Source organism: Aspergillus fijiensis, assembly GCF_003184825.1.
Source record: "Aspergillus fijiensis CBS 313.89 unplaced genomic scaffold BO72scaffold_53, whole genome shotgun sequence".
Classification (NCBI taxonomy): Eukaryota; Fungi; Ascomycota; class Eurotiomycetes; order Eurotiales; family Aspergillaceae; genus Aspergillus; species Aspergillus fijiensis.
The window spans coordinates 47,300-61,293 of NW_024469029.1; the positions used below are offsets into that span (position 1 = coordinate 47,300).

At 50.9% G+C, this 13,994-nt stretch overlaps 3 protein-coding genes across 3 annotated transcripts; 1 reads left to right on the top strand and 2 right to left on the bottom strand.

The window, feature by feature from the left end:
- The first annotated feature begins 2,901 nt into the window (after positions 1 to 2,901).
- On the top strand, positions 2,902 to 3,905 carry BO72DRAFT_451084 (uncharacterized protein). The gene is made up of 2 exons (XM_040945404.1): positions 2,902 to 3,348; positions 3,515 to 3,905. Exons 1-2 carry the CDS (start codon positions 3,196 to 3,198, stop codon positions 3,608 to 3,610), a joined length of 249 nt encoding a protein of 82 aa, XP_040797986.1. The 5' UTR covers positions 2,902 to 3,195; the 3' UTR covers positions 3,611 to 3,905.
- An 875-nt stretch (positions 3,906 to 4,780) lies between these two features.
- Positions 4,781 to 5,982, bottom strand: BO72DRAFT_385728 (uncharacterized protein; the record flags this gene model as incomplete). The annotated part of the gene is made up of 3 exons (XM_040941597.1): positions 4,781 to 5,501; positions 5,634 to 5,693; positions 5,777 to 5,982. 3 exons carry the CDS (start codon positions 5,980 to 5,982, stop codon positions 4,781 to 4,783), a joined length of 987 nt encoding a protein of 328 aa, XP_040797987.1.
- A 5,055-nt stretch (positions 5,983 to 11,037) lies between these two features.
- Positions 11,038 to 13,991, bottom strand: BO72DRAFT_411167 (putative signal transducer). The gene is made up of 2 exons (XM_040942458.1): positions 11,792 to 13,991; positions 11,038 to 11,716 (listed from the first exon to the last, which is right to left on the bottom strand). Exons 1-2 carry the CDS (start codon positions 13,737 to 13,739, stop codon positions 11,301 to 11,303), a joined length of 2,364 nt encoding a protein of 787 aa, XP_040797988.1. The 5' UTR covers positions 13,740 to 13,991; the 3' UTR covers positions 11,038 to 11,300.
- Between the last annotated feature and the right edge of the window lie 3 nt (positions 13,992 to 13,994).

Genomic DNA, 13,994 nt, shown 5'->3' on the forward strand with positions numbered 1-13,994 from the left:
AACGCATAGAAACAGGCACAAGTCAGTGAGCTTCTAGGCACCAACACGGGCCGGCATTGATATACATATCGCACACAATTTGAATCGGAGGACATGGCCGGTGAGAGGTTCGCATCGTGCATCCTGAAATGACCTTCTCGTTGATTTGTTTCGTTCATGTTGCACTTGATTTCGTTCAACGGAAGTTGCGGCGGCAATCGATGGACGTCTTAGTCTGCCTTAGCGCGGGTCTCGGTTCGAAGCTGCGAGGTGGCCGACCCGACACGGTTGCATTCCATTCAAGCATAAGGCAATTCGATCAGGCTTGTTGAAGTGGTCGGAACGAAAGAGAGGCGCTTGCGCTTGAGGGAGTGTTGAATTTTCTCGTGGGCATCGTTTTGCGGTCACAGGGAGTCGGATCGGCGGGGATTAGCAGCTGTCAACTTCTGAACTGCCTTATCTCGGCCACGTTCGATGCTATGATTTCACATGTGGCGAATTTGTCGATCGTGTAAGAAAGGGTGTTTGGGGTGAATCGCTCAACAGGCCAGGGGATGCGTTCCCACTGCATTGCGCGACAAGGCACATGCACTTGGTCTCTAAGCCGCACTCACAAGCGTCGGTGGATCCATTGGCTCGATCGGATCCTTAGTCAATCTTGCTTCGATGGGCTTCTGAGCGTCGCGATATATTGGATATTCCAGCACTCCTAGTCTTGATGGCTAGCAACACAGCCAAACAACAACTAGGACCTTTGAAACGCCCCGATGAGCCCGAAGTGATGGCACGCCTTGATGCCTTCATGCACCCATGTAAATCATATTCGAATTCTCCCGCGCGTAAATCCAGGATTGTTGTCGGAGAAGTCTCAAAGCGAGACTCAGACCACCGCTAGAGCAAGTCTCCTCTGCTCAGAAGCCTCCCTTTTGTTCAAATAAGCAATAGGAGGGAGTAAACCTCCTCAAACCGGCAAGTACAGCCCGAAGGCGGGTATGGAAGATATTTCCGGGGTATGAGATCTCAGCTCCCATGCAGTCATAAGGAGCCGGCTTTGGGGGTGGGAGCACAACAAATGTTCGACAGACGGCCTTTCGAGAAAGACCAGATTGAGGATGTGAAAACGAGAAGCAGAGTCTGGCGGAGAGGCGCTCCTGTCTCTGTGATGGATAATGATTCCTGAGCCGCTTATTGGGCTCCGCTGTTCGCATGCACGGCACTTTCGACTAGGTCTTTTCGCGTACCAATCTTTGCGGTTGGCTTCTGCATTAATGACGCTCACTCAGGGGCAGGTCTTACCTGTCATCTGTTTGGGGAGGTTATGGTACTTTTGATGAACGCCAGGGCCGTAGGCTCGCAACAGCCTAGCTCTCGCTTTTGCGGTGAGATACGTGACTCCATTGCTTGTATGGAGTCAAGTCGAGCTCAGCTAGGCTCTACACACGGCGAATCTTTTTAGACAACCTCTTTTGTCAAGGTGAGTATTAACTTCCATTGGTATTGCAAATCAATCCGACGCCATCAGCGATCGAAATGCATCAACATCAAAGTTTTAACCACCTTCTCTCCCACCCAGGTCTTTTGAATACTTTCGCAATTTGTTTCCTCTCCTCCGATTGCCCGATCTTATTGAGCTGCCGTTATGGAAATAACCACCCTCGTCCTCGTCCTCTGTCATGGTCAGACTGTTCAGTCTTTGAAGGCCATGCGATCTGGCCAGGTCACGTTGTGAAGCATAGCCAATGCTGAATTGAAATACACTACAAATGGCTCGTTCTGCATTTTACACCTTCGGAAATATTATCCGCAGAACAATGACACGGTCAGGTCGATAGGGGCCCAGGATGCTTGTCCGTCCGTGGCCAAGATCCCTAGACTGTGTAAAGCTAGCATAGGGGATATCATGCGCTTGACGGTTCCAACTACATGTCACTTCCGCTCATTTTATCCCTCCTCCTTCATCTGATGCTAGAGGTAAGTCTGTTTGGATTGCATCTGCGTTCCTGACGCGGCTTCCTCTCGTCGAACGGCCGCTATCAGGCGAACCTGATTAGTAGGTAGGATGTGTTTGTTTCCAAACTCGGTTAGACATACCCATTTTCATCCATTCCCTTGCTGCCGTACAGTGCACAGGAGATCGCATTGCTCATATAGCTTTGACTGATCAATTTGCAAAACGAAAGTCTATACATGTCCTCGTTCTAGACCAGAACAATCTGTCCGCCTTGGTGTCCGAGGTGGCAGACTTGACAGGCCGCACTACAGGAAGCCTAGGCAATCGATGGCCTTCTTTTCCATCTTATTTCATCACAGTTTAATGCTGCTTCTAAATGTCACTTCATTCCACAGGCCACTCAATTATAGGACCCAGGCGGGTCTTTCGGCAATGACGCCTCAACAACCTTGATATCCTCGCTGCGCGAGAAAGGTTTCATCACACTGTCAACAACAGCATCTACCTCGAGGATGTGGTATACGTATCCATTGTTGTTTCTTGACTACGAAGGCTCGATAGGGCAAACGACATTCAGTTCTATACTGAAATTCTTCCTTTGTCTGTAACCTCCAACGAGTCCACTGCTTGGACCTTCTTTGATGGACGTAAAAGATCACAGTATCAACTTGCTACATAGCGTAGAGAACAATCTCCCTCCCATCCAGTGAGCCGATCTCGCAACCTTGTTTACTTCCAATTGAAACCCACATACCACAGCCAACCCCATCGAATACCAACCAACCGACCAGCCCATCGCCCCCTTCGAGCCCACATTCTTCAACCTCCTCACCTGCTCCCTCTCGACCGCATCCCCAGAGAGACCTGACTGAGCTCAAGTGATGAGCCAAGAATCCATATTAGCGAGAAGGTGTCAACACGCGACGACCCAGAAGTTGAACTCCCATAACGCCTGCCGAAATCCAAACAAACCCAGCTGCTTACCCACACCCCTTACTTCCCGATCCCCACGCATCACGTAGGCATGTATGTATGTATGGCGCGCAGGGTAGGTTTCTCAATTTAAAGCTCCATCCCCCGAGTCCAAGATCTTGTCGATACATCCAACAGAACGGTGCATCCCCAACCCACAGTCTGACAGCCCCAGACGTTCCACTCCTTCTACCAAACAACCATTCGTCACTCATTTACACATCCACATACACAACCATCAACAAAACCCCCTATCCCCGCCCCCCAAAAAAACCCCCGCAAAATAATCCAAAATGCAACTCTCCGCCCTCCTCCTCGCAACCGTCACCCTCCTCGCCTCCACCGTCTCAGCCCAGAGCCGTCCCCACGGCATCGACATCGGCAACGAGGCCTGCGTGGGCTCCTGTGTCCGCAACCCCAAGCTGTTGACCTGTCCCAAGACCAAGGTAGACCAACCTTCCCCCCCCTTACTTCGATATGCCTCGATCACCCAGTGCCGTGTGTGGGCTTGAGGTCGTTCTGCACTATCCTGCAACGAGTGGCCGTGCCCACAGCCCCTTTCCTTGCCTCAACCCGGTTGGTGGGTTCACTGGCTAACACCACGACAATCAGTACCAACCCGACCAAGGATGCTATGTATGCTGCTGGGCGGACGATGACGCCGATGCGTGGGCCGATCACGTTCACGATGACTTTGGGGATTTTTGATTCAGATCGAAAGGGGGGGTTGATTCCGCCGAGCCGTTAGGGGCTCGGTTCGATTGGTGTGGCTTTTGCTGTGATGTGAGGTGAGGTGAAAGACGCCCGCGCCGGGTGGTGACGGTTACTGGCTTTGCTTTTCTGGGGTATACGTATACACGCGCGAGGGCGAGTTTATGATGGACTGACTGTGCTGTATGTACTTGCGAGTCGGATTTATACTATGAAGGTTGATATCCTCAAGCGGGACGGTTTATATAAGGTCGGGTAGTCCGGTTTAATGGATTCTATGCTGTTGATTTCATTCGTGCTTGTCTTACTTATGTTGCTCGTGCATACGATGGATGATGGTGGGGCTGGGGGGGGTAAATTGAGTGGGTAATGCTCCTCCGGCTCGGGGTAGTGCACTTGACTTCACTTGCTATTCTGAGGCAATACTGTACATGAAGTGTACGGTGTTCGTAACAGGTTCTCAAGTGTCGAGTTAAGGGGAAGTGAGGTCTTCAAAGTGTTAAATGGTTCTGAAACCTTGTGCCTCCAAATGCTTGACATCTGCCGTGGTACCGAACAGATATGCAGAGTGGGCTCACTACTTACATATTAACTTGCAGTATCGTCCTGTCCTAGCTGATGCCACCAGTTCGACTCGCCTACAAGGCTGACGAAGAATGGTGGGCCAAGCCATGAGAATCTGGGGTAAGTCGGCAGACTTGCAGACCGATGGACAGCAAGCTACGTACAAGGTCTGAAGTATACATGTCCACTTTCAGCCTGACTCGCAGGCTCCACTGGTTCACATTCACGGTAAGAGTTGTGGTTGTAGAAGATTCACTTCGTGAGGTCTAGCTAAAATGCTCGTCGCTATCCGCCTTTTTACAAGCCCAACACCGGCTTGCTTATTAAAGAGTCTATCCCATAATATGCTGCTGTTGTCCATGTTCAAGAAAAAAAGAGTTGTTTCCACGCCTATCGCCCATGACATCGTTTCTCGCATGCTTTCTATCATGTTCCCTGTCCAATGATTGCAACTGGATGATAAAAAAAGAAAAAGAAGAAGAAGAATAGAAGGATGAAACCACTGTTGCAGTTGGCACGCGACCCAGGTGTGTATAGTTGAGGAACTGGGGATGCTTTCAAAATACTCAACTATGCAAGTACGTGAAATAGCTAACCTAGTGCTCAGACAGAACGCATAGGCACATCGGAGCTCACTGCACCCAAGGTCGTAGTCAGGGTAGATGTCTTGTTGAGAGGCTTATCATTCCACAGTGCACTGCTGGCAGGAAAGATGGACCCATCATTGGACATGTCAACGGGGGAGACGTCCTCAGCCTGCACATGGACGTGAGGAACTACCAGCTCAACCCCTTTGGCCGCACTCGAACTGCAAAAGTGCGGGTTGTGGCGCGGCGGCAACGGACGGTATGCCGGATCGTGCATCTGACTCATGTAATCCGACGCGTTGCTGCTGAACGACGACGCGACCGTAGACGGCGTATGGGTCAGCGAGGGAACGGGTCCCGTGCTACTCATGAGAGTAGTCAGGCTGGCGGAGCTGCGATGACCGAGCCCAGGGCGGCGCAGCGGCACACCACGATCATCGTTGTGGAACTGGGACAGATACTTCCACGCATCCGAGGTTGCCACTGAATGAGCACCGTTACCCATCGGTATTACAGGCTTCCATTCGCTGGGATCCTGATCCGTCTTGATATCAAGCCACTCGCCGGGTATCCGGGCAGAGCTGGACAATCTGGTGGAGCTTCTTGTCGGGGTCAAGGGAGCGACAATCATCCGAGGCGACATTAAAGGGGAGCTCGGAGGAGTCGAAGATGAAGACATGGAGGGAGCAGATGAGAAGGATGCTGAAAGTGGTTTATGGGAGTCCTTGCGACGGCAGCTATAGATAAGATGAGTGTAAGCATGAGAAACAGGATGTTGAGGGCGGATAGGGGCGATGAGGTGAGATTTAAATAACGGAGCTGTGCTCAGTGGCTGGCAAGTATTGTGCACGATAAGGAGATTCTCATACCTTTCACTACAGTAAAGAAGAGTATTGTCTGGCACTGTTATCTGTCTCTCGCACATGGCGCTGTTGATCAATTAGCTTTGAGTGAACTTTAGATAAGAGAATAGACAAAATGCAAGCCAAGAAGAAGCAATCCAGGTACATACCAGAAATTGAGGAAGCTGGCCGCCATCTCGGGTTGCCGGTCGTCTTCCACCTGCAAATGCTTGTTGGGCTGTCCAGAGCCTAGCTTTGAGATGGAATGATTCACCCAGGAAGTGCCTCTCCGATGTAGTGCCGGCCGGGAGGTCCTCACTTTAGTGGCATTCGAACCCGAGGGTGTGCGACGATGATGAAAAGCGCCTTGAGTCATTGATGGCGGTGAAGGGGTATATGTATAGGGCAATCAAAAAAATAAAAATAAAAAAATATACTCGTCCAGAGGCACCGAAGTGGCTCTATCTGAGATAGTTCGGCGGGTGGTACCTTGCGCCGATGGAGGCCGCGTCCAGTTGTGGAGCACGAGAGCTTCCCCTGATGGGGGCAGAGTATGAGGGATTTGCGACTAGCAGGGGGGGGGTCAAGTGCACAGCTGGACCAACCAGCTGGACCAGCCTGTCTCGGATAGTGGAACAGAGAGGTACTGCAGTCCCCGTGATGGTAATAATGCCTCGCACTTGTCCAGAAAGGAGGCAATGATTGAAAGCATGTGCTGGATCAATCCGACGGAATGACCTAAATACAGATCTGAGCGCCCTTTTTTTGTGTTTCTTTTTTGGAAGGGAACCCCAGCAATGAGGCAAATATGTAGCAGCCGGATTGCAAATTCTTTATGATGATAATGATGCCGATAAGCTTTTCAGAGTGTGTATCGGTGTATCTGCAGTGGCACGGCAATGGTCAGATCAGTCACAAAAAATAAAGGCGCAGTTCCACTAAAACGGGAAGTGGCCGACTTGTTGGACGGTTATCAAAGGCCTCTGAGTGGGGAGAGATAAGGGACTTTTCCAACAAGGCATAATAGATTTTAGCCTGATACGAGGAGGCATACATACCAATTTTTATTTTCGTTGTCTGGCTTGCAGAGAAAATTGAATTTCCTGCCTCCTTTTTTTTTCTTGTAATTGTTGGGGATAAGGGAGACCGATGACGATATTGTTCTCAGGGTACACCACACCGCACGTGCAACGGCTGATGCCAAAGAAGGGTGTTGTTGTGATCCCGTTGCGGGATTATTAAGTGGCGGTGATGGGTTATCGTGCAGCTGGCTGAAAAGTAAACCCAAAAAATTCGCTCGGAGAATATTGCGTGACCAAGGGATACCGAAATGAGGTACACAAGACACAAGAATCGTCGATGTATAAGAATGATGGTCGATTCCGGTCCCTTCTTGGAAAGTCGATCGATGGATGTATGTCCGATTGCCGATGAACCGATGGGAGTGGGAGTATGACGAGGGAAAGCAGAGGGAGGGCGAGAAGGGGAGGAGGCGGAGGAAGATATGGTAAATATAACTGAACAGCGGGGAATTCTAGAACTGAACTCTATCCGTATACTTGGGTAGAGTAGAGCAATACCACCTAGATGAGAAGGTCAGCTTTTCTTCCCCAAACGATTGCGCATTATTTCCCCAGGGCGAGGTGACAACCGCCGAGCACGTCAAAGTCCACCTTGGAGAGTCACGCCATTGCGGTCTAGAACGGAGGGATTTACCCTCCCCCCCCCGCGGCTGGCCTCAGGCACCACAGTCGACGCGCAATCGTGTCTTCAATTGTCTTTGGGAGAAGACCATTGAGCAACATAACAAAAATATCACCTGCTTACCTCACCACCAGCTGGAGCCTGGATGACCTAATTGTCCAATGCAAAGTGACAAAGTCAACTTAGTTACTCGTAACTGATACTCCGCAGTTACGGTCTGCACTGACGCACTGGGGACCGTTGCAATCGATCTCCGCTGGTTGAAACAGAATTTTCGCTGGATGGTCTCTAAATTTAGTACCTGGACGTTGTGACTGCTCTGGATCCGGTGGAGAGAATTGAGGTCAGACTGAAGGAAAAGAAAGAATTAGATTCCAGCCCTCTCCGGATCCGTTGTTCGCCTTCCCGCATTCTTATATTGGAATTCTAATCGGCATACCTACAATCGGCACTCCAGCGTTGCCGGAGCGGGGTACTGTACATACAGTAGTAAGTTACTTGGAGATAACCTTAGTAACTACGGAGTCACTTCCACCGAGCCTTGATTTCCTACACAATCCTAGGTAACTACTCTACTTGATTACTCTTGAACAAGTGTGATGACGCTTGGTTTTGGATTTAGCAGAGCCATTTGTCGGTTTGATTCCTAGCCCATCACATCACATCACCTCACCCCTCCAACCTGTCCCTTTCGATTTCTCTCTGGATTTTCCCATAACCGACCGAACCACGCTTATCGGGTCGAGAGGGAAAAAGCTCAACCCCTCCCAATCATGCTGTCGTATCCGGATGACATGTCGTCTTGGCTTCCAGACGATATGGTCTTCGCGGGGCTTCTAGGTCTGATCGTCAACAACCCCCTCCCCCATTCTAGATTGGCACCCTTCGTTGATTCGGGCACCCATCATCGACCGAGGGGCGTCAGCTGTCAATCCCTCCTACTCCACCGCTCTTGGTCTAGAGTCTCTAGGGCAGTGTCTAAGACTCCGAGTACAAGGAAGGGATAGACCAATGCTTTACGTACAAACTTACACATGGTAACTAGTGCGTCTCCAGCGCGGACTCCGTCGTGAAGTCGTCTCCTGCAGGACGTGAATCTGAAATTGCGACGACCCCTAGTAGGATCAGTGCGGTAAGATCAGCCGCCGTCTAGATCCAATGATCGCGCCATATGGCTCGAATGCAGTGCATACCGGTAGTACAACACGTACACGCCCTGAATACCTGTTGACCTTGGTGGTGGTGGTAGTGGTGGTGGTAGGCAAACAAGGAAGGTTCGAGACTACACTTCATTATGGAGTACATGCTTTATCTTTCCACCGGTTCATCTACCTTGGGGGTGTGACGCCATCAATACAAATGTCTGGAAGGGTATCTGGTGTCTATCGGTAGAAGGGGTACAGAAGCAAAGAGAGTTCGGCGGGGTCAGCCACAACAGGAACGCTTCCATGATTCCGATGCTGCTCCGATGAAAGGGGACAGATTTTTCATAAATAAGGACGACGAAAATAGCTGAGACAGACTTAGGAAGGAAAGGAAGCGCATCAACGGCTTGCGCCCATAAGGTCCACGGCGATCAACGGAGTAGACAAGGTCGGAGAGGAAATAATTGCCCGGCCGCCGAACTGGAGGCGATGTGGTCTATGATGCCATTGAGACAATAATGAAGAGTCAATGATAGTGGGGTAAAGAAAGGAAAAGAAAATAAAAGCAATTTCACGCTCATCAAGCGCACCATGCAGTTCTACGATAACTGCAACCACAATTCAAGGCATGATAGACGACAAGACCCTATCTCAATCACAGTCTGTCCAAACCGTGCCGCCTCCCTCATTTATGAACGGTATTTCTCTATCAAATGAAAACTCTTTGCCGGTCTTCCCTACGGTGCCGTTATGGATGAAATATACTGAGTATCTGACTCAAGGCGGATGGACATTCCCACCCAGTCGTTCCAGGAATCAACTTCCCTTTCCACTTGTCTGACGAATAACTCCGGACCAAGTATCGACTCATTGCACTTTCAAACTCCGAGGTCCACCGATCTCGACCGTGTCAGGATCTGTTCTGGACTTCTGACAAAGCGAAGCCACTTTCTCTAGTCTGAGTAGGTAAGTCGCTTACGTTGACCCCCGGGGAAATAATCTTTGACTTTTTGGGAAATTCATTGACGACAGCCTCACTTCACTTCAAACCTCCGCCTGCATTACCTAATGATGTACAGATTTTCAGTTTCAATTAACAAAAAAAAAAAGCAAATAGCATTCCCGAGTCCTGGTGACTGCCACAACGGCTCCCTTCCATGCTGCCAGTACGGAGTACATCGTAGTTACAGTATCAAATTAGGGTGCAAACGGCTATTTTCCCCTTCCCGTCCCTCCATCAATGAATATACTTACTGTATCTTCGACCTAAATTACTGCATTCAGCGGGAATGCCGATGCGATGCAGCCATGGCCGTGGCTGCTACAGTGCCTGCCTGCCTAGCAACTTACTGTACCTACCTACCCCTCCAACCCCTTGACCCTTTATCTCCAGATAGATTGCTACTACTCCGTACCTATCTTTCTAAACGCCCCAAACTCAGCAACTACCGTTCACATCCTACATAGAAGACAATACTCACATTCCACCGGGCCGCAGGAAGATCATCGCCCATCCACCACTCTCGCTCTCGCTCTCGCGTTCGCTCTCTCTAACTGTTTTTTTTTTGTCGGCTTTCCCGCGCCTCCCTCCCTCCCATCATCCCATTACTATCACACGCCAAATTGCCTCATTAGGGCAGATAAGCACCTACAGTATACAGTACCAACAGTACATCCTCACTCCAACCAAGCTAAACTAATCTTCCCTACCGCGCCGCCTCACTACATAACAGTACATACAAACCAAGGCAAGCAATTAACCTCGACTTTCCCACTCACGTTAGACGTTCGTTGGGCTCGAACAAACTCTAAACCCCGAGAACCCATTCAGCGTAAGAAAAAAAATCTCTCACATCCAGCAATTTCCGTCTCATTAAATTTGGTAACCAAGGAACCTTCTCTTTCTCTCTCTGCCCCTCGCCCGCATTCAAATCAACTCCAGACGCGGGGGCCGAAGGGGAAGGGGGGGAAGGGGGGGTTCCGCACCAATGCAACATCACTCACCCTTCCGTATGTACCGACTGGTACGGAACAGGAACCTTCAGGCTGGGTTTTTTTTTATTTCTTAGATCGAATTGGCTTGTCTGCGCATATGCACTGCAGAATCTGCGTTGGGTAGGAGGGCCGAGGATACTACATCACTATAAGTTGAAGTATATAGCACAGATAGGGTAGGTCTTTGTGGGGACTCGGCGGCTGTTCGGCTCCTTGGCCAGCTACCAGTATCCACCAAATAACTTGTGGGGTGGTGGTGGTGAGTACTTAAGTCAAGCGTGCTGGTTGCTTCTAGGTTTGACTGAGTTGTGTAGTGAGATAGCGGTATAGATTTCAGTGGAGAGTACCTCGAGTCGTTGATGTGTGGACATGAGGTGATTTTGTTATGAACGCCGCATGTGGACCGCTGCGCCTTTGCTGATACTAACTTTTATCATTCTACGACGTTGACTACTGGCGGCTTGATAGTGAGCTGGAAAGAAGCGGCAGCAATACCACACTACCCTACCGATGGTGACCAGATGGTCGGCGGTTCTCTACGTATCCACAATGCATGAAGTACCTTGATGGCCCCTGTTCGATGCGGGAGCAACTATGGTATGCATAAATTAATGTACTGCAACATGTTCACAGTAGACCAGGCGAACGCGAACACGCCTCGACTATGACCTGTTTTCCTAGCATACTATCGTGTGGTAAAGGGAGCATTGGTGGATGAGGCTATAGCAGCCAGGTGCAATCGCTCTAGGCATATTGTAATAATTGACATGGGTATCATTGAATGGATCAGAGTGTTATACAGGTTGAGGTAGAAAGGCGGAAGTTGGAGGCAGCTCAGGCTGCCATCCAATCATCGGTCAACCTCCATTGGATCTCCCGTGGCCGCCGGGGTAGGAGCGGATGCAGCAGCCGAACCAGGGTCAGGAGTAGCGGTATTCGAGGCCTCAGCTGCAGCTGGAGCCTTTGGTTCCCCGTCCGCTTTGGTCGCAGGGGAATCGTTGGTAGCCTTATCGCCCGCAGTGGGTGATGCACTCTCCTTGGGTTCCTCCTTTGCTTCAGGTCCGCCCAAAAACCTAGCCGGCACTCCACGTGCAGCCACTCCAGCTGGGCCGACATAGCACCCAAGCATTGGGCTCCAACTGAACTTTTGCGACACGGCGTTTCGGATTTCGTGATATGCGTAGGCGTTTGCGAATGGAAGAGACGTGTCAGGGTCTCGATAGCGGGAGGGAAGTGATGTGATCACACAAAGGGATGAGGAGATCTCTATCATACTTTTTAGTCTATTTTTCTTTCTGGAGGATGCATGCATTATGCGGGTCAAGGGGAAGGTTGACATACTGGTCAGCCTCGGAGGCTTTTTCGCATTGAAATAAATGCTGAACTCGCGACTTTGAGCCGTCTTCTCATCAAAGTTTTCCAAGATCGTCAGGTTGCGTCCCGTCTGTTCAATGACTGAAGGAGGTTGAGGGACCTCTACTTGTGGTGCGTCTCCAGTGACGACAATTGGCTGATTAGCATGCACCTCGGGAATATCCTTCTCGGATTGTGTTGGGACCAAGGCATCTTTAAGTGAGTCGGCTTGGGAAGGTGCTTCAGCAGCTGCCGGCACTGCAGTAGGCGAGAGCTCCTCCGAAGCTGCGACTGCCTCTACTACTTGGCCGGTAGCTGCAAGAGGCTCAGGAATTGGTTCCTTCTTTCCATCGCTGGGATTTTCCTCTGTAGGCTGTGTGGCTTCGCTGGGTTTTAGTTGTGTAGCTGGTAAGTCTACCTCAGGTTGTTTTGCGGGTTCGGCCGCAGAAGTCTCGTCGCCAGAGGGTTGCGCTGAGGACTGCGGAGCTTGAGCGGCGGTTTCTGGAGCCTTTTCTGGCTTCTCTGCGTCGAATTTCTCGACTTTACTCTCTGCCTTGTCGGTTTCTGCTTCCCCACCCTGTGAAGCCGTATCCTGAGCGGAATTTTGTGGTTCTGCATCTTTCATCTCTGTATCTTTAAGCTCGACATCAACGGGAGGCAATTCCGACGACTTCTCGGTACCCAACGCCTCTACGGGCGCGGAAGTGGACGGTTGCTCCGGGACAGCGGCTGAAGCTTCTGCAGGTGCAGATGCAGTTGCAGATGCAGATGCAGCTTCGGGAGCACATGGGGAGGCTTCGCCATCGGCATTGGTGGTTTTGCTTTCTGATGGCGCATCGGCCTCTTGAACTGGGCGAGAATCAGTTGGTGAGACTTCTGAAGGCTCGGACTTTCCCTTCACGGGGTCCCCTCCAGCAGTTCCAACTGGATCCTTGGAGTTTTCGGCCTGGTTGGTAGCGGGAGGGGCTGTTTGCGACGTGGCAGGCCCAACAGTAGCACCATCCTCGGTCGGCTTTTGCTCCGTCACGTTTTTCCCTTCTTTGTCCGACTTCTTGCTTTTCTTGCGTGTAGTGTCCTCCTTTTCTGGCTTGGGGGCGATATCGACTTTGCCGATCCGCGTTAAGCGACCATCGGCCCATGTAGCTATACCGCTCCAGTATGACATGACCGGGCCTTCGAGACGACGGTTCTGCAGCGCCTCAATCTTCGCTTTTCTTTCCTCGGCCTTTCTCTTCTCCATTTCCTCCCATCTGTTGAGACTCTTGCTATTGTGCCGTTCTACCCTCTCTGCTTCGGCAAGACGTTCGGCCTGCGTCATCTCCTTCGGCTTGAATTGAGCTTTCCGCTTCGCTGCCTCCTCCATGGTCGCTATGAGACGGATGCGTTTCTCCTCGCTATCTTTGAGTCGTGCATGCGTGAGTTCCTTGTTCTGCATGGTTTGTCGACGAGACGACGACCTCGTTGGCCCTTCTTCGGGGGTCGGAATCCACGAAACGCGTTCGGACTTCTTTTTCGGCCGGGGGGTAAGCACTGCGGGCACGGCGGTGGGATCGATCTTGACTCTCTTGGCGGCTATCTTATATCGAAGGTCGTCCTTCGCTCTCTTCTTCTTCTTATCTGCCCGCTCTTCCTTCTGTAGTTGCTGTTCGCCTTCAAAGTCGTCGTCCTTGGCGCTGGGTCCCTGGTCGTCTTCATCCTCCGATGAAGAATCAAAGCGCATATCATCCTCCTCGCCACCCATCTCCTCTGCATCCACGGCAAACTCATTGTCGTCTTCGACTTCTTCAAACAGCAGTGCAAGGTCGTCGTCTGCGGCAGCATCCAGAAGAGCCGACATGTGAAGCCCTGCAGTGCTTCTTTTGGCGCGTCCCTGGACGAGCGACTCGACCTGGGGTTCCTCCTCCACGGAGGATGGGGTTTCATGTTCGTCGGCCATTGTTCGTAGACTCGTTGACCAAAAAGGTGTCCCTCGGAGCAGGTAAAGCGAACTCGTTCAGTAGAAGCCGACCGTCAAGCCACGATAAGACGCGAGTCGGCTAAGGCGCGTCAAGTCACAGCAGCTTCACCACTTCTGCCATGCGTCTCCACTTCTCCCGAGACACTGATGTGGGTTGGGTAGTATATATAGAAGAACAGTGATGGCAAAGTGAATTTTTTGACTAGATCATGCGACTAGCGGTGCCGACAGCTG